General features: G+C 54.0%; 1 protein-coding gene across 5 annotated transcripts in view; it reads left to right on the top strand.

Annotated features, from left to right (window-relative positions):
- USP36 (ubiquitin specific peptidase 36) overlaps positions 1-22295 on the top strand; it is a 37296-nt gene that overhangs the window by 2699 nt on the left and 12302 nt on the right. For 4 of the 5 annotated variants that reach the window (XM_011223859.3, XM_034641854.1, XM_011223858.3 and 1 more), the window contains exons 2-12: positions 112-273; positions 2034-2295; positions 2846-3067; positions 10104-10214; positions 10874-10976; positions 16165-16232; positions 16732-16802; positions 17368-17450; positions 18331-18442; positions 20865-21005; positions 21506-21606. In XM_011223859.3, the coding sequence (XP_011222161.1) occupies positions 2043-2295; positions 2846-3067; positions 10104-10214; positions 10874-10976; positions 16165-16232; positions 16732-16802; positions 17368-17450; positions 18331-18442; positions 20865-21005; positions 21506-21606 (1265 nt within the window). In that variant the 5' untranslated portion in view covers positions 112-273; positions 2034-2042. Of the gene's footprint in view, positions 1-111; positions 274-2033; positions 2296-2845; positions 3068-9570; positions 10003-10103; positions 10215-10873; positions 10977-16164; positions 16233-16731; positions 16803-17367; positions 17451-18330; positions 18443-20864; positions 21006-21505; positions 21607-22295 lie in introns of those variants that run through there. The other variant, XM_011223862.3, reaches the window with a different exon arrangement.

Below are 22295 nucleotides of genomic sequence, written 5' to 3'. Positions count from 1 at the left end.
GCCCGAATGCCGATCGTCCAGACAGTCAGCCTTCCTGCGCTGTGTCCGCGCGGCGGGCTGAGGAGATAGTGGAAGAGAGCGGCCTCACGGGGTGCTCTGTTCGCCCCACAGGTTCGGACGCCCATTCTGAACGACGGACTCGCAGCTTTGCTGATTTCACGGGGCACAGCGAGGAGCACGCGAATCCGAGGGTCCCGTACTGCTCCTGCCCGGTCTGGCACAGAACCTGACCACATGCTGCAGCCGCAAAACGCCCAAGTTCAGACGTACCAGGTGAGCCGGTGGAGGCCTTGGTGTGGTTTTCCATTTTTCCAAGCTGTCAGCTTGTCGCCCAGCAGTCATTCTTCAGTGGGTGCGAACACTTCACCGATTCCCCTTAGGAAAGGTTCTTTTATTTCCTCAAATCAAAGAATTTGTGCTTGCTTTTTAAAAAGTAAGTTTCTTGGATTCTTTGCAGATTTTTTTTTTCCAGATTTTATTTTTAATCTCTGCACCCAACATGGGGCTCGAACTTACAGCCCCAAGATCAAGAGGCACACACTTTACGAACTAAGCCAGCCAGGTGCCCCTGCAGAAATTTTTTTTTTTAAGCTTATATTTATTTATGTGACAGCGTGCGTACACACAAGCAGGGGGAGCGACAGGGAGAGGGAGAAGCAGGCTCCCCGCTGAGCAGGGTGCCTGATGCGGAGCTCGATCCCAGGACCCCCAGGATCATGATTGAGCCGAAGGCAGCTGCTTCACCCGCTGAGCCGCCCAGGTGCTCCCCTACAGAAATTTTTGTAGATAAAGAAATTTGACCTCTGTGGGGAATGAGATGCTCCATGAGGATAAATTCGAACAGTTTTATAAATCCTTTCACTGAGTTTGGGGATCCGCCTGCCTAGTCCGTGCCCCTGTGGCAGGCTGGATGCTGGACACCTGAGGCAGTCCTCATTTTCTAAGAGTGAGCAGTTTAAGGAACGTATTTTTCTACCTGTGACTCAGATTGCCCTTGAGCTCTGGCTGGGTGGTTGAGCTGAGAGGGAGCTGCAGCCAGCTCTCACCTCGGTAACCTCAAAACCACCTGTGGTGCTGCTTTCAGCCCCTGTTTTCCTCAGAATGGGGAGCCGCGAAGTCACAGTGGTTGTCCCTGGAGTTTATAGCCGATAGGTGAAGGAATAAGCCAGGCCTGCCGCACTCCAGCCGGAGCCGTCACTTCCCTCTTAAAGTCTGGGTGTCTCGTGTGTACCATTCCAGTCCTGCCACTGTCCTGTCTCTCCTCGCTCACCTTCAGAAGGATCGTCTGTACAAGCACTGTCCAATAACACAGGCCGCACATACAATTTAAAATTTTACAATAGCCATGTTAAAAAATAAAAAGCCACTAAAATTAGTTTTTACAACATGTTTTATTTAACCCAATATATGTAAAATATTATCATTTCAACATGTAACCAGTCTCAAAATTATTGAGATGTTTTACTTTCTTATACTGAGTCTTTGAACTGCATTGCGTGGTTCGTACTTCCAGAGCGTCTCGGTGTGGACTCGCATCATTTCAGTGATCACATGGGACCTTTGGCCTTCGTTTTGAAGAGCATGGCCTGAGCAGAGAGGCGTGCTCGCGTAGCTCACCAGGCTGATTCTTTTATTACATGGGTTGTGTGCAGCCAGAGTGTCTTAAGAGCACCAGTGTCTCCCTGTTTCGGGGCGGACATTAGGACCACATGGTCACCTCTTGGAGGGGGCAGCAAACCAATGCCCATAGTCCCTTACCGGAGACACGCATGCCGCACGTGCCCCTGTTGTCCCTTTAGTGCTGTTTGTGAAAGCACCTTCTCTTTGACAGAAGCGTGGGGGACTCGACTGTGTCCAGGTGGCTGGTAATACGTCTCCATGTTTTACACTCCCTTTGTAGGGCTGGCGACCAACCCAGAGAAGCTTTTATGGTGGCTAGCATCTGTAAAGAGCAGAGGGGATTTTCAGAGAAGTGAGGCTTTGTTCCTGGGACCCAGTTACTCATCGCTCTGTGTTCCTGCTTGTCCCCGCAGTAATGCACCATGCCAATCGTCGATAAATTGAAGGAAGCCCTGAAACCTGGCCGCAAGGACCCGGCTGACGATGGAGAGCTGGGGAAGCTTCTGGCCTCCTCTGCCAAGAAGGTCCTTTTACAGAAGATCGAGTTCGAGCCAGCCAGCAAGAGTTTCTCCTATCAGCTGGAGTCATTAAAGAGCAAATATGTCTTGCTGAACCCTAAAACGGAGGGAGCCAGTCGCCACAGGAGTGGAGACGAGCCACAGGCCAGGAGACAGGGTACGACACACGGTGGGCTGGCAGAAGGGGTCTCACTGTGTGTTGACCAAGTGGATGGATGAAGTGTTGACCAATGAGGAGGAACAAAAACAGAATGTGGTCAGAGAGTTGTGAAGCTTCTATGGGGTCCATGGCTCTGTAGTTACAGAAATAATGGTACAGGGTTGGTCACAAAGAGAGGTGTGTCCTTAGGGAGGCCTTGGAACGTGTGTGTGTTTAATAGGCTCAAAAGCGGGGCTGGGAAATGAGAAATGGGCTGGGCTTCAGAGTGCGGAGGCCCGGCTCCAGCTGTTCGTTCTCTCAGTGTCGTCTCCTCCTCCGTGGAGGGCTCCTTGAATTCCAGACCGAAGCAATATGCAGGAACCACAGGATGACTGGGTTTTCTCCTGGGCTTTGTAGTAACTTCCAGTCAGCGGGGACACTGGTGACCCTTTGACACTGCATCTTGGCAAGTGCATGCCGAGAACACCTATCAGCAATTTCCTTTCTCGTGGTCCACCTGTGCGGAGCCTGAAGCCCTCCTCCCTCCCCTTGTCCCTTTCTCTCTCAGGCAGCGAGCATGCGTACGAGAGTGGCGGTGATGGTGTCCCCGCCCCACAGAAAGTGCTCTTCCCCACGGAGCGGCTGTCTCTGAAGTGGGAGCGGGTTTACCGCGTGGGAGCGGGGCTGCACAACCTGGGCAACACCTGCTTCCTGAACTCGACCATCCAGTGCTTGACCTACACCCCGCCTCTGGCCAACTACCTGCTCTCCAAGGAGCATACTCGCAACTGTGAGTGTGAGCCGGCAGCCGGGGGCGGGGTGGGACTCGTGGGAGCCGGACGGTCTCCTGATGAGACAAACCCGGGTGCCCGTGGTGCTAGCAGCCTTCGGCTGGGCCAGACTTAGGTGTGAAGTCCGTGATGTAGTAACTGGTAAAACCTAAATCTGACATGTGCCCGCTGTAGGCCAGGCCGTGGAAGCCAGTCACCTGGGTAGAGTGTTGGTCCCAAACCGCCAAAAGGGAGAAAGGTGGTGTAAGAAAACAAGTCCAAAACGTGTACATTCCATGACTACACATCCGCTATGGTACAGTGTTCTATGTACGTAATAAATCATGCCCCAGAGGAGAAACGTAAAATGGGTAAAGATGATATAAAATGTCACTTACCAAAACTGAAGAGAGTAGAAAGCTTTTAACTATTAAATTAAATTGGTGGTTAAAAATCTTCCCATGAAGAAAATACCAGGCTAAGATGATTTAAGGGTGAGCTCTGTGAACATTTTGAGAAACACATTGTTGCAATGCTTCACAGATTCTTCCAGAGACTAGAAAGAGAGAGAACCCCCAGCTCATTTTATGAGGTTCTTATAACTTGGGTAACAAAATTACACAAGTACGGTAGGAGAAAGAAAAATTATAGCCCCATCTTACGAGTGTAGTTAATAAAACGTCTGGACAGAATACAACATGTTCAGTAGTCTCTTAAACACTGTGAGCAACTCGTGTTCGTCCTAGTGATGCGGGGATGTTCTCATATCAGAAAATCTCTGGGGACTCCTGGGGGGCTCAGTCAGTTAACGTCTGCCTTCGGCTCAGCTCATGATCTCAGGGTCCTGGGATCGAGCCCACGTCGGGCTCCCTGCTCGGGGGGAGCCTGCTTCTCCCTCTTCCTCTGCCTCTGTCCCCTGCTCTTTCTCTCTCTCTCTCTCTCTTTCACTCACTCTCTCTCAAATAAATAAAATCTAAAAAAAAAAAAGAAAAAGGAAGAAAGAAAAACTCTTAAGTGTGACGGTGGAGAGTACACAGCACGACGGGTGAAATGGGTCCTCCGGAGGTGGGCCTGCTGGGGGTCCTGTCCTGCCTCTGCCCCTAAGTGCTGTGATCCCTGAGAATGTTAACCTTTTAGAAGCTTCCTGTTCCTCATCTGCAGAGTAATAATATCACCTCCCCGATGGAGCCGTTGGGAAGCCTGAATGAGGTAGGTAAAGTGCTCAGAATAGTACTTGGCACTCGGTAAGTGCTACGTAAGAGACTGCTCATCTTGCTTCCTTAATTACTGTATCAACAGATTAAAAGAGAAAACCTGAAAATAATGCCCCCCAAAGAAGTTTACGGTAAACTTTTAGCAAAGGAGCAGCAGGAAGGAGCTTCCTTGTCTTGATACAGTGTATCTACCAAACACTACGAAAAACGTATTCAGATAGGAAAATATTGGAAGCATACCCTTCAGAATACAGAGAGAAACAAGGGTCTCTCTCGCCACTTGTGTTAAGATGTGTCGGTCCTAGCCAGAGCGATGACCTAGGGGACAAAAGGAAGGAGTGCACTGTTGTTCCTTGAAAACGACAATCCTGCATTGAAAAGCAAGAGAATCTAGAAATTAGAAGGTTTGCAATGTGATTAGATATAACATCAGTATACAAAAAGTTAGTTGAATTTCTTTACGCCAAAAAGCAAGGAGTTTTTTTTTTAATTTTGCTACTATAAAAGAAATTTATAATCACAACAAAAGTGATGAAGCCTCTAGACCTAAAGTTACCAAGAAGTCCTTCACTGAAGGACTATGACCCACTCGTCTATGTACATGAAGATAGCTGCCTTCAGAGGGAAGCCTCAGTATTATAAAAAAGTTGATTCTCCCCAAATTAACATAGCTCCACCTGATTCTAAAATTTATATGAGAAAGCAGGGCAGAGGACCCCAAATCGCCAAGACACTTCTGAAGGAGAATATGAGAAGAGAGGTGCCCTACCAACTGTGAAGTGTGGGCAAGTTAGAGAAATTAAAGTGTCATGGTTTTGGGTCAGGGAGGGGACCTACTGACCAGTGGGACAGCGTAGAGCCCAGAAATAGACTGCGTCCTACACCTGGAGGTGTGGTAAATGCTGGTTCTTCATGTGTCTCCCATTTGAAATTCGTGGAACTTTAAAAATGTGTTACAAATTTAATACCAAAAGCAAATATTAGGCTCTTTTTTTTTTTTAAAGATATTTATTTGAGAGAGAATGAGAGCAAGAGAGATGACAGAGGGAGAGGGAGAAGTAGACTCGCTCCCGAGCAGAGAGCCCAGTGTGGCCTCATGACCGGAGCTGAAGGCAGATGCTTCACCGACTGAGCCACGCAGGCGCCCCTAAGTATTAGGCTCTTATAACAAACATTGGCAAATATCTTTCTGACCTTGGGGGGAGATTTCTTAAACAAGACTCAGCACCAACTATTAAAGAAAAATGACAGATTCAGCTGCATTGAAGTTAACGTTTGTTCCCAAAAAACACTTAAAAGGCAAACAGGGAGCTATGAACTGGAGGCAAAACCCAGGACACATACCAGCAAAGGATCGCTACCGAGAATGTGGAAAGAATACAGACCAACACGGGAAAGGCAACCCATAAAAAAGTAAAAGATTAAGTCATGAACTGGCATTTTACAGAAGAGGGAACTCATGGTCAGAGTACAGGGAGAGATGTTGAGCTTTGCTGGGAATCCGGGAACTGCCATCAAAACCACGACAGGTACCATATCACACCTTTGTGATGGAGGCACATCCAGAAGCCTGGCGGTACTGAGTGTCCACATGAAGACGAGCGAGAACCTTTTATGCTCCCCGGAACGGGCGTTCTCTTCCAGGTACCCAACCCGCCGGCAGCTCTGCCTGCAGAAGGGCTCGGATACGTGCCTGTCAGGACGCCTGTGTAAAAATGTCTGCAGGCAGCAGGTTGCAAGCCTCTCGGGTGCCCATCAACAGAGCGGATGCTCGCATCACGGTCTAGGCCCATGAGGAATGTCACGCAGCAGGGCAGGAAGGACCGCTCCGTGCGTGGGGCTGAGTCATACGGTGAAGGAAAAGTCCCAGAAGACTCCATACAGCGTGAATTGCTATTTATAAAGTTGAAAAACAAGGCGATACGGTGTTTAGGTATACATGTATGGGATAAGGCTTTAAGAAAAGTAATTTTTTAAAATTGGTAAACAGTGAAAATAAGTCAGGAAATCAGGAGAGACGCAGAGGCAGGGAGATGGGAGCACGAGAGGAGCAGTGTTAGGGTAAAAGTGGATTGTGTGATGTGTTCAGGGAGATTCGTTCTGTTACTTTCTTTAAATGAGTGACAGGTGACGTGATGGAAGTAGCGTTCTCAGACATCTTGCGATGACCGTGGTGGCTCTTCGGTGGCCGAAGTTAACGCACTGAGGCACCGTGCCCGCTGCAGGGGAAGTTGGTTATAAATCACTCTTTCCGTTCGTGACCTTAGTAAGACTCGACTGGGCTGTCTTTGTGGTTTTCGTTTTTTGTCTTAAGACTTTTTTTTTTAAGAGGGAGGGAGCACGTGGTGGGGGGGGGGGAGAGAGTCTCAAGCCGACTCAGTGGAGGCGGGGCTCGATCCCACGACCCTGAGATCACGACCTGAGCTGAAATCAAGAGTCAGACACTCGGCTGACTGAGCCCCCCAGGCGCCCCAGCGCTCTGTTTTCTCCTCATGACTTCGGTGAGGAGACGCTGCTCTCCAGACTTAGGGAGCTCTGCCATTCCTTTTTTTTTATTATTTTTTTTTAAGATTTTTATTTATTTATTTGGTAGAGACAGAGACAGCCAGCGAGAGAGGGAACACAAGCAGGGGGAGTGGGAGAGGAAGAAGCAGGCTCATAGCGGAGGAGCCTGATGTGGGTCTCGATCCCATAACGCCGGGATCACGCCCTGAGCCGAAGGCAGACGCTTAACTGCTGTGCCACCCAGGTGCCCCAGCTCTGCCATTCCTTGTTCACCCTGCTTCCCCGTGCAGCTGCCCTCCAGTTCTGCTTCCTCGGCAAGACCCTTGTCAGCGTGGTTAGGGCTGACGTCGGGAAAGTGGGGACACCCGGAAATCCCCGTACCCTGCAGCCCGTGGCAGCGAGGCCGTGAGGTGGGAGCAGCCACGATCAGCCCCTCTTCGTGGTGGGACATGTCGCCCTCCCTCAGGACGCCTCCCCTGTGAGCGCCCCAGTGTCCCTGAAATGCTAACTGTGGTGTCTCAGCTTTTTCCGAGTAGAAGTATCAAGAGAAGTCTTAGTATTGGTTTGCCTGTCCCCCCGTGGCTCTGAGAGTGGCCCCACGCAGACCTGGGCCGTGCTCTCGTCCTCGAATATGTGCTAGTTGAAGACTCGAGGACTCTGGGAAGCGTGACCTGGACTGCTGTACGCGTAGCCCAGAGCGCCGATTCCTGCTGCCTGCTGGAGCGCTTCTGTGCCACGATCTCGCTAGAAAAGAAAGACTTGATTTTTTAAGTATTTTCCACACCCAGTGTGGGGTTCGAACTCACCCCTGAGATCAGGAGTCCACTCCACTGACTGAGCCAGCAGCCGGGCACCCTGAAAAGAAACACTTTATGTAAAATTTGCAGGAGGATTCAATTCTGTCCTTTTGGACATTCTTCTCCAAATGGAAGTAGCAAGGTCCCGGAAGTCATGGACTTGACTTTTATGTTCTGTTTTTCTTAATTACCTGAAGAAAGTGTTTGTCCACGTGCCACTTAAACCAATCTTGCTTATTGCCAGGGGTTTGGGAAACCCTGTTTGAGGAATTTCAGGCTAAATTGTTACTTGCCCTATTCGGGAGTGATGGTTTATCAGGCTGACGGTCTGCGGTGTTGTACGTGATCATTCGAGGCATGATTCCCATGCAGCTGTCACAGTAGTGTCCTCTCCTGAGTTAGATTGGGAAGGGGGGGCGCTCTGTTCAGCATTTGTGAAAGCTTATGTTTACGTTCTTTTAAATAACATTTCAGTTTTTTGCCTAAATTTGAGCCCCCTCAGCCATTATTGTCATTTTAAAAATAAAAGTAATACATGGATATGGTTAGAAGAGTCCAGAAAGCTCTGAAATGAGAAGTAAACCCTCCCCCTTGACGTAAAGGTGCTCACATAAATAGTAGCATTTTTTTTAGATAAAAACTTTTTTATACTATGATAAATGCATATAATGTAAAGTCTACCACTTGTAAAGTTTTTTTTTTTTTTTTAAGTAATCTCTACGCACAGTGTGGTGCTTAAACTCATGACCCTGAGATCGAGTCTCACGCTCCACTGACTGAGCCGGCCAGGTGCCCCAGGATTGACTGTTTTTGAGTGTACAGCTCAGTGGCTTTAAATGCATTCACATTATCGTGCCACCATCCATCTCCAGAGCCCCTTCATCTTCCCAAACAGAAACTCTGCCCCTTAAACACTAACTGCCCGTCCCCAGCCCCCAGCCCCTGGTGCCCACCACCCTACTTTGTGTCTCTGTGAACCTGACGGCTCCAGCTTCCTGTTTAAGTGGACTCGTACGGTATTGGTCCTTTTGTGACTGGCTGACTTCATGCAGCATCATGTCCTCAGGTTCGCCCGTGTTGTGGCAGGTGTCAGAATTTGCTTTCCTCTTTAAGGCTGAATAATACCATTTTTACCCGTTCCTTTGTTGGTGGACACTTGGCTTCTGTGTTTTAGTTCTTGTGAAGATCGGTGCACAAGTCCCTGATGAAGACCCTGCTTTCGTTTCTTTCGGGTGTAAATGCAGAAGTGGGATTGCTGGAGCATGTGGGAATTGTGGTCTTAATTTTTCGAGGGAGCGCCCCACTTTTCCCATAGCCGCTGCAGCAGTGTGCATCCTCAGCAACGGTGCGCGGGGAGGGGCTCCGGTCCCTCCGCGTCTTTGCCACCACGAGCTGTGTTCTGTATATAACTACTAGCATCTTTATGTGCTTGCAAAATGAGCAGGCGGCACGCTGTCTCGTTGTTGACTACGCGGTGGGTTGAAAGGACTGGGTGAGGAGAGCTGTTGCACAGGGGAGAACGCCGGTTTGTGGTGCATTTTGTTACGACTGGGTCTGCTTGGGCGGTACTTAGTGTGTGTGAGACAGCAGTGGCCTGCCGAACTGAAGAGGTGCTTGCCCTTGGGCCCAGAAGTCTGTTGTGGTTGGGTGCCCTCCAGAAGGTTGGACACAAGAAGAGAGGAGCGGGATTGTTGGTGAGAGCAGAAACATGGAAGGGTCCATGTGTGTTAGCGGAGAGCCCGTACTGAACTGTGCTCTGTCCGTGGGGTGACATACTCTGCGTGAAGGACCCAGAGCTGCGTCAAAACTGACCGCTGAGCAGGACGTCTGGCGTGACTTACGTAAAGCAGCTTAAACACACGTACTGTGTGGGCGTGTGCGCGCGTGTTAGCACAGGAGCTCCGTTGGTGGGAGCGGTGGGGGACCCCGGTGGGGACGGCGGTCCCTCGGTGAGGGAAGGCGGGCGGGGCGGGAGACTCGCGGTGACGGCAGTGTTTTCCTGTGCAGACGCCTCAGCCGGCTTGGAGCTGCGTGGGTCCGCTTTGTGCCGCCCTTTGCGCGTGGATCTCCTGATCGGTACAGGTGAACGCGCGCGGCCCCGGGCCCGAGGAGCAGCAGCGCTTCAGGCCTGGCAGGGCGCGGCGGGCGCGGCCTGCGGGCTCGTCCGGCCCACGTTGTGGATCAAGCTCTTGCCCACCCCGTTTCCGTCCCATCTGCGGCTGCCGTGCGCTCCGGAGCCGGAGCCGCGTCGCCGTGGACGGTGGACTTCATGCGTGAGGCGCGAACGAGGGGTTGTCGGGAAGCCCTGAAACGGGCTCCCTTACTGACCACGTGGTACGGGTTAGACGGTAGCGGAAATGTTCCAGGCTTCGTTTTGAAAATCAGACTTACTGCTCTTCTTAGTAACTGGCTCCAGGGGCCCGGGGACAGCTCACCCAGGTGGGCAGCCAACGCGGGGTGGCAGGTGGGGCTGTGTGGGGGCGGGGCAGTGGGCCGCGGGGGGGGCGCTGACATGCGAGGACCGCCTCTCCCGTGTGCAGGTCACCAGGGCAGCTTCTGCATGCTGTGCCTCATGCAGAACCACATGGTGCAGGCCTTCGCCAACAGCGGCAACGCCATCAAGCCCGTCTCCTTCATCCGGGATCTGAAAAGTAAGAGTCCGTTCCTGGCCGCACAGCAGCCAGACCCGAGGCTGCGGGGGGCGGGGGGCGTTGAAGGCGCGGGGAGGAGTCCTAAGACCTCAGGTCACAGGACTGCAGCACACGTGCCAGTGCAGACTGAGGGGCTGGTGTGGGTCGGGGTCAGGGGGAGGGGAGTGCTGACCTCCCCTTGAAGGATAGGGAGGCTCGGGCCAGGAAGGGGGCATAGGCTGTGTCTTAGGGAGGCAGGCGAGGCCGGGGCTCTTCTGAACAGCCTGGGATGGGTTAGCACAGATTTCCTGTTCACTCCGTAGAAGAGATGGGTCACTTGGTTTCTGAAACCTTGTGCGGCATCCTTGTGACCCGCTTGTGCTCTGTGCTGGCTCCTGGAAAACTAGTTCATCGGTGGGTTTCCCATTCTTAGTGCCTGGTATTCTCCCACATCCGTGCTTTGCTAAGTATGGAGAGTGCAGGCCCTCAGGTCTCATTGAGAAAACACCTGCTGTGAGGACTTGGGGTTGGGACGCACAGTTCATGCAGAGCTCTCGATTCCCTTGCTTGCCGCTTACCCCTGGGACTGTGCAGGGGGTCGGTGATAAGCACAGCAGTGGGTGATTCAGGGAGAGGCATGAGCTCTTCCCTGCCAGTCTGATGCTTCTTTCTTTCCTTAGAGATTGCTCGGCATTTTCGCTTCGGAAACCAGGAGGATGCACACGAGTTTCTCCGGTACACCATCGATGCCATGCAGAAGGCCTGTTTGAACGGCTGTGCCAAGTACGTGCTTCCCTTCACCCACTTTCCCTATGGGGCTTCAGACCCCCGCTGCCATGGGGGCGGCAGAGGTGCCCTGCGGAAGCCAGGCGTTCTCCGTAGATACCTGTGTCCAGGTGTCCTACACCTGCCGAGGCCCAGATGCGGGACCGCTCCTGCGTCCCGGGACACTGCCTCCCCCAGGCCCCCTCCTCGCCAGGGGCGGTTTGGTGGGTCAGGAACGGGGGGGAGCCCTGTCCCAGCAGCTTGCTGTAGGGGAGGTGCTTTGGCAGATCTTTCTGAGGGCCTTCGGCTGTTGTCCTAGACTCTTCCCATCTTTTAAAAACCATCTCGTGGTTTTGATACAGAGGGTGGGGTGGTAGGAATTTCAACATCTTTATGAAAGCACGCAGGGACATTTGAGGGTGGGAGGTTTTTAATTTTTGAGACTTCATTCTGCATTGTTACGGTGTCTTCATTTTCACTTTGAAAGCAGAGACCAACGCATGTGACAGGTTGCTGACTTCATGCCGCGTCTTCCCTTTTGTGAGATAGTTATGGTCAGGGATGTTTTTGTACCAGTCCTGGCTCCTGGGTTCAGACAAAAGGAAATAGGCAGAAAATGCTCCCTGTTCCGAGGCTGTTGCCTTGGCTTAGGATAGAACTGAGTCATGGACTCTGGAAATGCCCCTTAAGCAGCTTAAGAAACATCCGAAATGTCCTTCAGCAAAGTTGTGTTGTAGCAGTGATCGTGGGAAATCTCTGGTCTCCGTGATGAGATTCTTTCTAAATCCTGAGAAAACTTCCCATGGGTTCCTCTGGCGTCTGCCCCTTACTATGCTGAGATGTGCGGTGAGGTCACATGCTCTTTCCCTTCGTCCCTGCAGGCAGATAGACACTGGGTCTGCCCTTCTTGTGCCTCTCCCCTCCCCAGGCTGTTGCTAATGATCTCAGCTCTTTGCTGACGCCTCCTGTGTGCCAGGCACTGTGTCCACACTGGGTACTTCCAGGTGAAAGACTGGGTTCTCGAATTGGAGGAGCTCGGAGAGTGAGGGGGGAGGCAGATACTGGCCAGTGTCTACAAGGTCTTGTACTATGTGCCGTAGTGGAGGGACTCTGGGAGCCATTCCCAAGAGAATTCTGCTTTGCTCTTACCCGCAGGAGGCCTCCTAGGAGGAGTCCCCCCAGGGCTCACATGGTGGGGGAGGGAGGAGGCAAGGAGTGTGGCTGGTCCTGGGCGAGGCCTGCAGAGGCTGGTGGTGAGGGCATGGCCTCCCTGCCATGCAGGTGGGTACAGCACGTCCCCGGCAGGGGTTCCCAGCCCTGGTCACAGGACAGAATCACCTGGGAGGTTTTAGGACAGCAGGGTCAGTGCCATGCCAGCCTCGTTACCCAGACCCTCCAGAGGCGGGAGATCCGGGAGGGATGGGCATTAGGTAGGATGGATGAGTTTGGGGATTGGGCCTGTGGGCAGAGAGGAGTCTGTTTGTGGTCTGGGCAGCAGGGCAGGTGGCAGCAAGCCTTTCACGGTCCGGAACACAGAAGTGGCCGTGCGTTCGTTGGTGGAAGGATGAGCGCGTCTGACGTCAGGTGAGCCAGGCACGGCCGGGCACCCGTGCAGGGGGTTGTGGGATGCTTTCCACACACCTGTCTGCGAGAAAGGTGTCGCCGCTCTTAGTGAAATGAAAAAAAGTAAGAGTCACATCAGCTGAATGATTCAATTTCATTTGCAGGTGGAAGCGACTTTTTTTTGCCCTTTTGGTTTTGTTAGAGATTTTTAGTTGAACTTGTGAGCAGAGAGTATTTATAATATTTCTACTTCGTGGAGCTTGCTGGTGCTGGCTTTGTGACCCGGTGCGTGACGGGCGTTTGCGCGTGTTCCCTGCGCAGCTGACCCGGTGTGCTCTCCTGTTGGCAGGGTAGCTAGCTGGGTGCGCATCTGCGGGGAGACCTGCCGCCTGTCTTCCCTGCCCGTGCTCGCTTCTTCCCGCCTCGGTCTCTCACCGGGACGTCGTGTTCCGGCTCCCACCGCTGGCAGGCACCCACCTCCTCGTGCCTCCTGGGGCGTTTGCTTTGTAAGCATGGCTCTGGTCACACACCCACACCCATCACATCTTTGTTGAAAGCCCATTTCTCTCATAGGCACGTTCAGCCCTTTTGCATTTATTGTGACGACTGAAGTTTGGTCTTGACCCAGCCGTGATGCTGAGATTTACAATTATCACACATGGTACATTGGCTGTGTTTCTCCCTCTCTCCGGTTTCCCTTTGCTCGTTAATTTTTTTTTTTTAAGATTTTATTTATTTATTCAACAGAGAGAGAGAGAGCCAACGAGAGAGGGAACACAAGCAGGGGGAGTGGGAGAGGAAGAAGCAGGCTCATAGCGGAGGAGCCTGATGTGGGGCTCGATCCCATAATGCCGGGATCACGCCCTGAGCTGAGAGGCAGATGCTTAACCGCTGTGCCACCCAGGCGCCCCATGCTCGTTAATTTTTAAGCTTTCGTGTGCTACTTGGGAAGACCTGTATCTCCGTTTCCAGTGACGACTCTGTGCGCACCCTCGTGCATGGCCTTGCCCCTCTTTTCTGGACCGTGATTCTGTGTGTCAGTGTTTGGGGCAGCCCTCCGTCCTTCCCTCTCCTCTCTCGTCTGCCTCTTAGTTGTGTTATCTCTTACCTTAATATGTTCTTAAACGTTCATTCCCACCTTTGCCTCGGTCTTTCCCCCGTTAAATAGGCCCGGGGGATCTGCCTGTCCTCCTGCGTGGGCTTTCCAGGCGGCCTGCGGTGGGGATTGCAGGGTTCTGGAAGCCCGAGGCCAGTCCCTTTCTTGACCTTGCAAGGACCTTACCGAGAGGATTCAGGATCTTTTTCGCTCTTTAAAGGCTGATGGTGTCACTAGGAACATCTTTAGAGCTGATCGTTGTGGTCAGTTTGGCTAGACACCCAAGCAGTGACGACGAGAGGTGGCTCTGCGGCACACGTCGACTCGGGCATCGTGCGTGCGAAACCGTTTGTAGCAGCGCGAGCACGTAGCATCCGAACGCCATCACTGTTGGATCGGCTCAGCTTGAGTGTCGTGGCTTGAGGGTGTAGAGCGATAGATTAGGCAGACGCTGTACATTGGCGTGTCGTGCTCCCGGCGCGGTTTCCCCGGTGGGGTGCGTGCTGTGCCTCCACCCGTCATCAGCGATGACATTCGGCATGCATCACGGAGTCCTGTCACCTCCGGAGCACATGACAGTTTGCTTCTGTGTTAAAGGCCTTTGTCAGGGTCTCCAGTCACTGGCGGTCTCCCGCAGGACCACCTTCTCTCTGCTGCCTCTTTCTCTACCTCCCCTCCAGCTGCTTTCCCGCCTTGTCATGCCCCTCCCCCGTGCTCACTCGAATCTCTTCTCCCTTCGGCCCCTTGCAGTTCCTACTTCATTCCTAGTGTGATTTCGTCTTTTCCCTCCACGTTAGTTAACTTTCTCCATTTTGCCCTTTATCGTTTTAGTTGCAAAACTTACGGTGATCTCTCCCCAGACGCTTGTTTGAGGGTCTTTCGGTCAGCATGGGATCCTCTATGCTCTTCTCGTCTGCCTTGTGCTTGCTTTCTGGGGGCTCATCTTCACCAGACGGGGTGCCGTGATTCTTGTTCACTGTTTTCCTCCAGCACCGCCCCTGGGCCTGGTGGTTCGCATGGTTCTCAGTCCGGGGTGCCTTCTGTCCCAAAGGCCAAGCGCTGGACGGCCTCTGGTGTGGCGTGTGTCTCAGGACCCGGTGGGCTCCTCCTCCTGCCAGGGCTTCCAGGCGACTCCAGGGCCGCCTCTAGTCTCTGGTCTCTCCCTCAGTATTCCCCAGACCAGCCTTCATCTCCTGCAGGGCTCCGGCGGGAGTATTGAAGACGGCTTGCTGGACCCTGGCTTTATTTCCTACTTACGGCTCGTTTGAGCTTGCGCCGCCTCGGGGTCCCAAGAGCGGGGTCTGTGCGGTTGTTTGCTCCTTCTGTTCTAACGGGCCCAGCCGGCCCGGGGCCCCCTGGATTTCAGCAGCTGCCATCACGTGTGGCTGGCCACAAGCTTCCAGTTTGCACCGAGATTATGTCCTCGATGGTTTGGGGTGTTAAAACGTCCCTCCTCTTGATGAACAGTGGTGAAAATGCACGGTGGCAGTTGGTTTTTAATTTCCTAATTTTGCAAAACAAAGATGTGCCCTTGTGTTGGTCAGTCCCGCGCACCGCAGGGGGTGCCCAGGCAGGGCGCCGCACGGCGTGTGCAGGGGTGAGGAGGAGAGCCCTGGGAGGCGGCACCACCCAGTGCCAGGCCAGGCCTGGGAGTCAGAGAATCGAGAGAGGCATCTGCAGAGCCAGGGGTGCAGGGGACGGGCCTGCCGCAGAGGGGAGTGTGCCCACGAGAGAGTGGCTGCTCTGTCCGGGGCTGTCGTGTTCCAGCACAAAGACTCCGGTCGCCTGGATTTGTGTCCCGGATGATGACTCTGAGGAGAGCAGTGTGAAGGGAGAGTCAGAGCCAGATTCAGTGGGTCACAGGAGGCTACCAGGAGCAGAAGCTAGAGACAGGGTGGTGTTTCCAGAATCTTCATTACATGAACAGCTGTGGGGTGTGTGGGCGCTTGGCTTAGCAGCTCCGTGGGGCAGGTGAGCAGCTGCAGCCGAGGCCGAGGGCGGCCTCAGATCCTGGCTGGTAAACAGAGCTGGGGGATTTGAGTACAGGCCGGCTTGACCCTGGAGCCCACGCCGTGACAGGTCCTGTCCTGCCAGAAGATACAGAGGTGGGGGTTTTGTGCCTGCTTGCTCCCCCTCTTCAGATAAGGGGCTCAGGCACATGGCAGCCAGCAAGGAGTGGAGCTGATCATGCGGGACGGAGGCGGGGTGAGCTGGGGGTGGGTAGTGGGCTCCAGGGCCGTGGGGCGCCTCTGTCCTTGAGACCGGGTGGGCACTAGGTACGTTTCTCCGGCCCTCATTTCCTGCGAAGTGGGGGATGAGGTGCCTGCGGAGAGGGCGAGGATCTTGAAGGTCTGAGGTGGCTGTTGTGGGGAGGGGGCCTGGGCCCATCAGAGCACGTGGCCCAGCTGGGGGCCCACCGAGAGCCAGGGCGAGCGCCTCAGACCCGTGCTTGTGTGGTGGGATTTCCCAGGGGCACACTGGGCTGGGGATGAACGGGGCAGGGGCTGCCTCCTGTCCTTCTCTCGAAAGCTGTGGCCTCGTTTGCAGGTTGGATCGCCAAACACAGGCTACTACTTTGGTCCATCAAATTTTTGGAGGCTATCTCAGATCACGTGGTAAGTGCGAAGATGTTTTCTCTACTCCGTCGTCAAGGATGAGAATATTAACCAGGAAAGACTAGAGTTTGTGCCCAGGTGGAGCCCCTTCCTGGCGGGCAGACCTGGGGGAGCCACGGAGGCCCCAGCCTCCTCTGAAACGCACTGTTACCTGTGGGCTCGCTGCTCCCAGGACGGAGTTTGGAGCAGAATGTCCAGCACGGATAGAGGAGGGCGGTGTTATTTTTCCTCTGAATTCCTTACTTCTTCACATGTGGCCTTTGCCCTTCCGTTAGGGACCGGGGCCTGCTGAGGCCATAGTCAGGGCAGGGATGGAAGCCCCTCACCGGGCGGGGCAGTGAGGTGCTGGGTTTCACAGACGTCCCCTTGGGAACTCTGGTGGTCCGTGAGCTCTCTCTAGACTCCAGAGTTCGTGAGGGGCTGGCTAGGTCTTGGAGACCTGGGGGTGGCATGCTGGGGGCACCTGCACCCGCCTCACCGCCTCCATGTTCCGTTGCAGTGAAGTGCTCGGTGTGCAAGAGCGTCTCGGACACGTACGACCCCTACCTGGACGTAGCACTGGAGATCCGGGTATGGACCGCAGCTCCACTGGGTCGTGTTTGCCTTCGGCTGCGGAGGCTGGGGCGGAGCGGGGAGTCAGTGAGGGCCCATGACCTAGGGAGATAAAGAAATACTGGGAATCCCACTGCCTTAAAGTAGGCTCCACCGTTTTTACCCGTTGATTTCTAGTCTTTTCCCTGTGCGCATTCCTTTCGTTTAACACAGGAAGCTAAGATGCAGTGTTGTGTCCTGAGGCATGAGGGGTGAGCGCACCGTAGATGCAGGGCACAGAGCCGCTCCCACGTGTGCCCAGGCGGGCAGCCCCCGTCTCGTTCCAGCGCCTGTGGCTGCAGCCGGGGTGCGGGGAGCCCTGCAGGGGCCGTGCTCCGCGTATGCAGAGCCGGCTCGGCCGCCCGCTCCCCTGCTCCTTTCCGGGACGGCCCGAGTGTTAGAAGGGGGCAGCCGGCAGGCTGGTTTGGAGGCAGGCCGATGGCTGGGATTTGCTGCCTCAGCCTGAAAAAGACCTTCCGTGTGGCATTTCTTGAGTCAGCCTTTTTCTTCCATTGACACGAGTCCCTGTTTTTGTCCTCCTCAGCAAGCTGCTAATATTGTGCGCGCTCTGGAACTGTTTGTGAAACCAGATGTCCTGAGTGGAGAGAACGCCTACATGTGTGCAAAGTAAGTTCTGTTTCGCTCGCGGCCCAGAGGGCCGGCCGCCGGGGAAGGCCTCGAGGAAGCCGCCCGCCCGCGCTGGGCCGCGCCCGCCTCCTCAGGGCCGCCGTTCAGTCCCTTGAGGAGCGCGTAGCCCTGAACCGCACGGGTGAAGTGGGCGCCGCGGTTTTGATAGCTGGCGTCTCTTCACGTCCACTTGCCGTGTGCAGGGAGCGCCCCTCACCGGGGAAGTCGGTCCCAGCAGCGACGGCGGCACGGAGCGGGGAAGGGACCGCACGTGGCCGGCCCGCGTCCCAGAGGAGCAGCCTTCAGTGGCCTCCGGCAGCCGCAGCAGACGTAGCTGCGGCCCGGGTCTCCTGGGAGCCGCACAGACTGCGTGCGGCTGTTGGAGTCCGGAGGTAGCTCCTTCAAACGCTGTGGTCGCCAAAGAGGAGTCTTCTTAAGGACGCTTTTCAGGGCCATCACCCCGCGCCGACACGCTGCTCCCTCTCCGTTCGTCTCTCCGTGCCCTAGAAGCTGCGTGCTTTCCCTCGTCTTCCCCCTCGCTTGCGTCTCGGGCTCCGCTCACGGCGGTTTCTCTCGGCCAGCCCCGCTCCACGCGTTCCTTCCTGTCTCCCACGCTTGCTTCCCGTGCGTCCGACGTCGTGCCCTCCGTGGCAGAGAGCTTCCTGTGGCTCTGCGGTCTCTAGTTTTCCCCTGGTCCTTGGTTCCCTACGCTGGCTGCCCTTCCCTGAAGTCACGGGGGTTCGTGTCTCGGGACGCGGAGGTCACACGCCTCAGCCAGAGACCCTGTGCCAACAGAGCAGGTGTCGCTGTTGTGGGCCCGCGGGAGGACGGCGTACCTCAGAGCACCGGCTGATCCCTTTTCCGCTCACCCTCCTCACAGATGCAAGAAGAAGGTCCCAGCCAGTAAGCGCTTCACGATCCACAGAGCGTCCAACGTTCTGACCCTGTCCCTCAAGCGCTTTGCCAACTTCAGCGGGGGGAAGATCACGAAGGTGAGCCTCGCCATGGTGTCTGGCCGGCGTGGTCAGCCGCCTCTGAGGAGTGCCGGTTCCCCGCGCCACCCCGGAGCCGGTGACTGAGACTCTCTGGAAGGCAGGGCTCGGGAGTGTGCACGTTTGCAGAGCCCCTAAGTGGTTGTCACGCACGGTCAAGTCCAAGAAGCGCCGTCGTACTAGGTCTTGTCCCAGCCTCTGCCTGCGCGTGGCATTGTCCTGATACAGCGGCTCAAGGTTTCCTGCAGAATAAGTGTGAACACCGCACTGTGGGCTCTGATCCACCGCGGGCTATTTCGTGGCTAGCATAGGTGCGGTTGTGCACCATGGCTTTTTGTGGAACGTAGAGTAAAAACTTACTTTTGTACAGTGGCATTTTATTTTATCTTACTTTATTTTTTTAAGTCATCTCTCTACCCCCAACATGGAACTTGAACTCAAGACCCTGAGATCAAGAGTCAGACGCTCCCCCGACCGAGCCCACCAGGTGCCCTGCACAGTGGTGTTTTAATAGAAGATGTTGTATCATAAAAGTGGTTAGAGCCGACTTAGATGGTTTGGGGCAGGGCACTTGTCAGAGCCTCACCTTCCTCACTGGCAGTGATGGGGGCTTGCTTACATCAGCCTTTCCCCAACTGGTGTTCCGCAGAATGTTTGTGCTGTCTGTTTACAAGATACCGTATTTTGTACGTACAACTGTATTGTACTTGAAAGTGCTCTGTGCTCAACTGAGTTTGGGAGCTACCAAGTTAAAGTTCAGCAGTCATTTTTAATTGCAGGCCTTCTCAGAGCCTTTATTAATAAGCTGTATTGGATTTTGAATCTCCAGGAGGGAACTTTATTGTAAAGAATTTTTTCTTTTTTTTAAAGATTTTATTTGAGACAGGGCAAGTGGGCACACACAAGTGGGGCCGTCAGTCGCAGAGGGAGAAGCAGACTTCCCGCTGAGCAGGGAGCCCTACATGGGACTCAATCCCAGAACCCTGGGATCATGACCTGAGCCAAAGTTGGATACTCAACCAACTGAACCATCCATGCGCCCCTTATGAAAAATTTTCTAAACTTAATTGGGGTCCATTCGTTCATTTGTTTTACTAACACTTAACGTGCTTACATCGTACCGTGCGTGCAGTGCACTGGGAAGTCAGTGGGACGCAACCAGTGGTCAATGAGATCGTTGTGGTTTTGCCCCGAAGAGCCCACATTTCACCTTAATATCTTGGAACTAGTTTTCCATGGGAACACGGTTTGAGAAACTGATTGTTGGGTCTGTTTGATTTTTGGGGTTCCGTATCTGGCGAGATTGGATTGGGGTTCATGAGCTGCTTGTGTGTATTGGCTCTTGAGAGTTCGAGTTTGTCTATGGAGGGAAGAAGGTGTGTAGGGTCAACACCACAGATCCTCTGTGGACCTAAAGAAGCCAGACACAACCAAGTACGTACTCTGTGTCTGGTTCTGTGAAACTCAGGAACAGGCAAAGCTTCTGTGAAACTCAGGAACAGGCAAAGCTTATCGACGACGACAGAAGTCACAACCGTGGGTATTTGAGATGGAGCCGTTCCCCAGGGTGAGAGGGAGCTTTCTGGGTTGATGTCCGTGTCCTAATGGGAACATGGGTTACAGTCCGTCAGTCCACATTTGTCGACTCGTCCAGCTGTACATCTTAAGAGCTCTGTGGTTTACTCTGTGAAAATTATACTTCATTTTTATTTTATTTTATTTTTTTAAAGATTTTATTTGTTTAGTAGAGAGAGAGAGCACGCATGCATGAGCAGGGGGAAGGGCAGAAGGAGAGAGAGAAGCAGGCTCCCCGCTGAGCAGGGAGCCCGACATGGGGCTCGATCCCAGGACCCGAGTCACGACCTGAGCTGAAGGCAGACGCGCAACTGACTGAGCCCCCCAGGTGCCCCTGTGTTTCATTTTTAAAAAGTCAGCGTGTATTTTGAAATAAACTCTGGCATGACTTTTGTCCTGACCCACACAGTTAGAGTTTTGACTTATTGTGACCATTGGCTCCGTGGAGCGAGCGCCTTTTTCTCTGAAGACCCAGACCTGGGCATCACCTCCCTGTTCTTTACAGCGGCAGGGAGGGCACGAGCCATTCCTCTCATCTTACATGTGGGGCCCACGCAGGGTAAGAGTGGCCGTGGATGCAGGGCAGAGATAGGAGTAGATTGCGGATCGCTTCACAGGACGGTAAAATAGGGTTCACGTTGGTCGGTTGGTTGGTTAGTTGCCTCCTATTCTTTAACCCTTGACCGGGGGCTTCTTGGTACAGCGTTGCCGCAGGTGCCGTCGCCCCCAGATTGTCAAAGACCAGCCGAGGAATCGTGCATTTTATGTGGTTGTGGATGGAGAGCGCGAACTGACCCTTCCCCCCAGGGATGAATTTTCATTGCCTTACCCTTGGCTTTTCCCACAGGATGTGGGCTATCCGGAATTCCTGAACATCCGTCCATATATGTCCCAGAGCAATGGAGAGCCTGTCATGTACGGGCTGTATGCGGTCCTGGTCCACTCTGGCTATAGCTGCCACGCAGGCCACTACTACTGCTACGTGAAGGTCAGTGCTCCCGTGTGCGGGTGCGTTTGCACCACGTGGCGGTGCCTGTTGGTACAATTCCAAATGTGGCCTCCGTGGAAAGTGACCTCGTCTGTCATTGTGTTCAGGGCCTGTTGTTGCTTCAGGGAATAGAGGGCATTTTAAAGATGTCTTTAAAGCCCATCCCACGTCCTTGGCCTTGGACAGGACACCGGAGGGGGCTGCTTCCAGCGCCCAATCCTGGAACCCTGGCAGAGGCTCAGGAAGGCTGGATATTGGTGGAGATGCTATGCTGCCCAGACTCCGAATATTCTTGGGAGGGGAAAGCTCGCATCTGCTGGGGCACCAGGAAGGAACAGGGATTCAGGGCACACTTCGTAGTCACATTCAGAGCCAGGCGTTGGCACGTGGATAGATGTGGCAATTAACCACAGATTTTTTTCATTTTTTAAAAACTAAGGATTATGGGATGCCTGTTGATTGTCCCGTTTTGTTTTCTGCCATGCCCTGTGCTGCTACAGGCAAGCAATGGACAGTGGTACCAGATGAACGATTCTCTGGTCCATTCCAGCAACATCAAGGTGGTTCTGAACCAGCAGGCCTACGTGCTCTTCTATCTGCGGTAACTCCTGCCCCTGCCCCCATGAGCCCTTCCCCCGTTCTCCCTGGCCTGTTCTGTGGGCATGGTGGAGAGGTCTGCAGGAAGGAACGAGCAGCCCTCGTCCAGACCACGTGGGCGGGGCGGGGGGGCGTCCACAGGGAAGTTCTCCTCTAGACCACACCAGCTGGCTCCGAGGAGCAGCCTGCCCCTCTGGCACGGTCAGGTCAATTCCACCTGCTTGCTCCACATGGAGGTGGCTTTGAATAGAAACGCGAAAGTTACCCGTTCTTTTGTACTGTTTCCCCAAATGAGCTGTGTTGTGTCTGGACGTCGGCTTGCTGACGCACCTTCCTCTCTGGGCCGTGAAGGAGCCTGTCAGAGGGTGGAGGTTGCAGCCGGGCACCTTCTCATGGGGCCAGTTGTCACCAACCTCGAGGTTGGAGGATGTGGTGACCAGAGGCACGTTTGCTGCTTCGTAGCTGTTCTGAATTTGGGCACAGTGACTGAGGGGTCTCTCTGGCTTTCTGGTAAAGCGAGAATCTAGTCTTGGAAGAGCTCCGACCCTGCTGGGCTCTCTGCATACACTGAGCAGACGGCCAGGGCTCCGTGACAAGTCCACGTTGTTGTAGGGGCAGCGTGGGAATTCCGAGAAGCATGCCAGGGTAGTCGGGGTTCTCTCGGGGACTCCTCTGTGGCTTCCGTAAGAGATC

This window comes from Ailuropoda melanoleuca, chromosome 13, assembly GCF_002007445.2.
Source record: "Ailuropoda melanoleuca isolate Jingjing chromosome 13, ASM200744v2, whole genome shotgun sequence".
Lineage (NCBI taxonomy): Eukaryota > Metazoa > Chordata > Mammalia > Carnivora > Ursidae > Ailuropoda > Ailuropoda melanoleuca.
The sequence above is the reverse complement of the archived record's forward strand: the minus strand, read 5'-3'. Positions and strand labels throughout refer to the sequence as shown.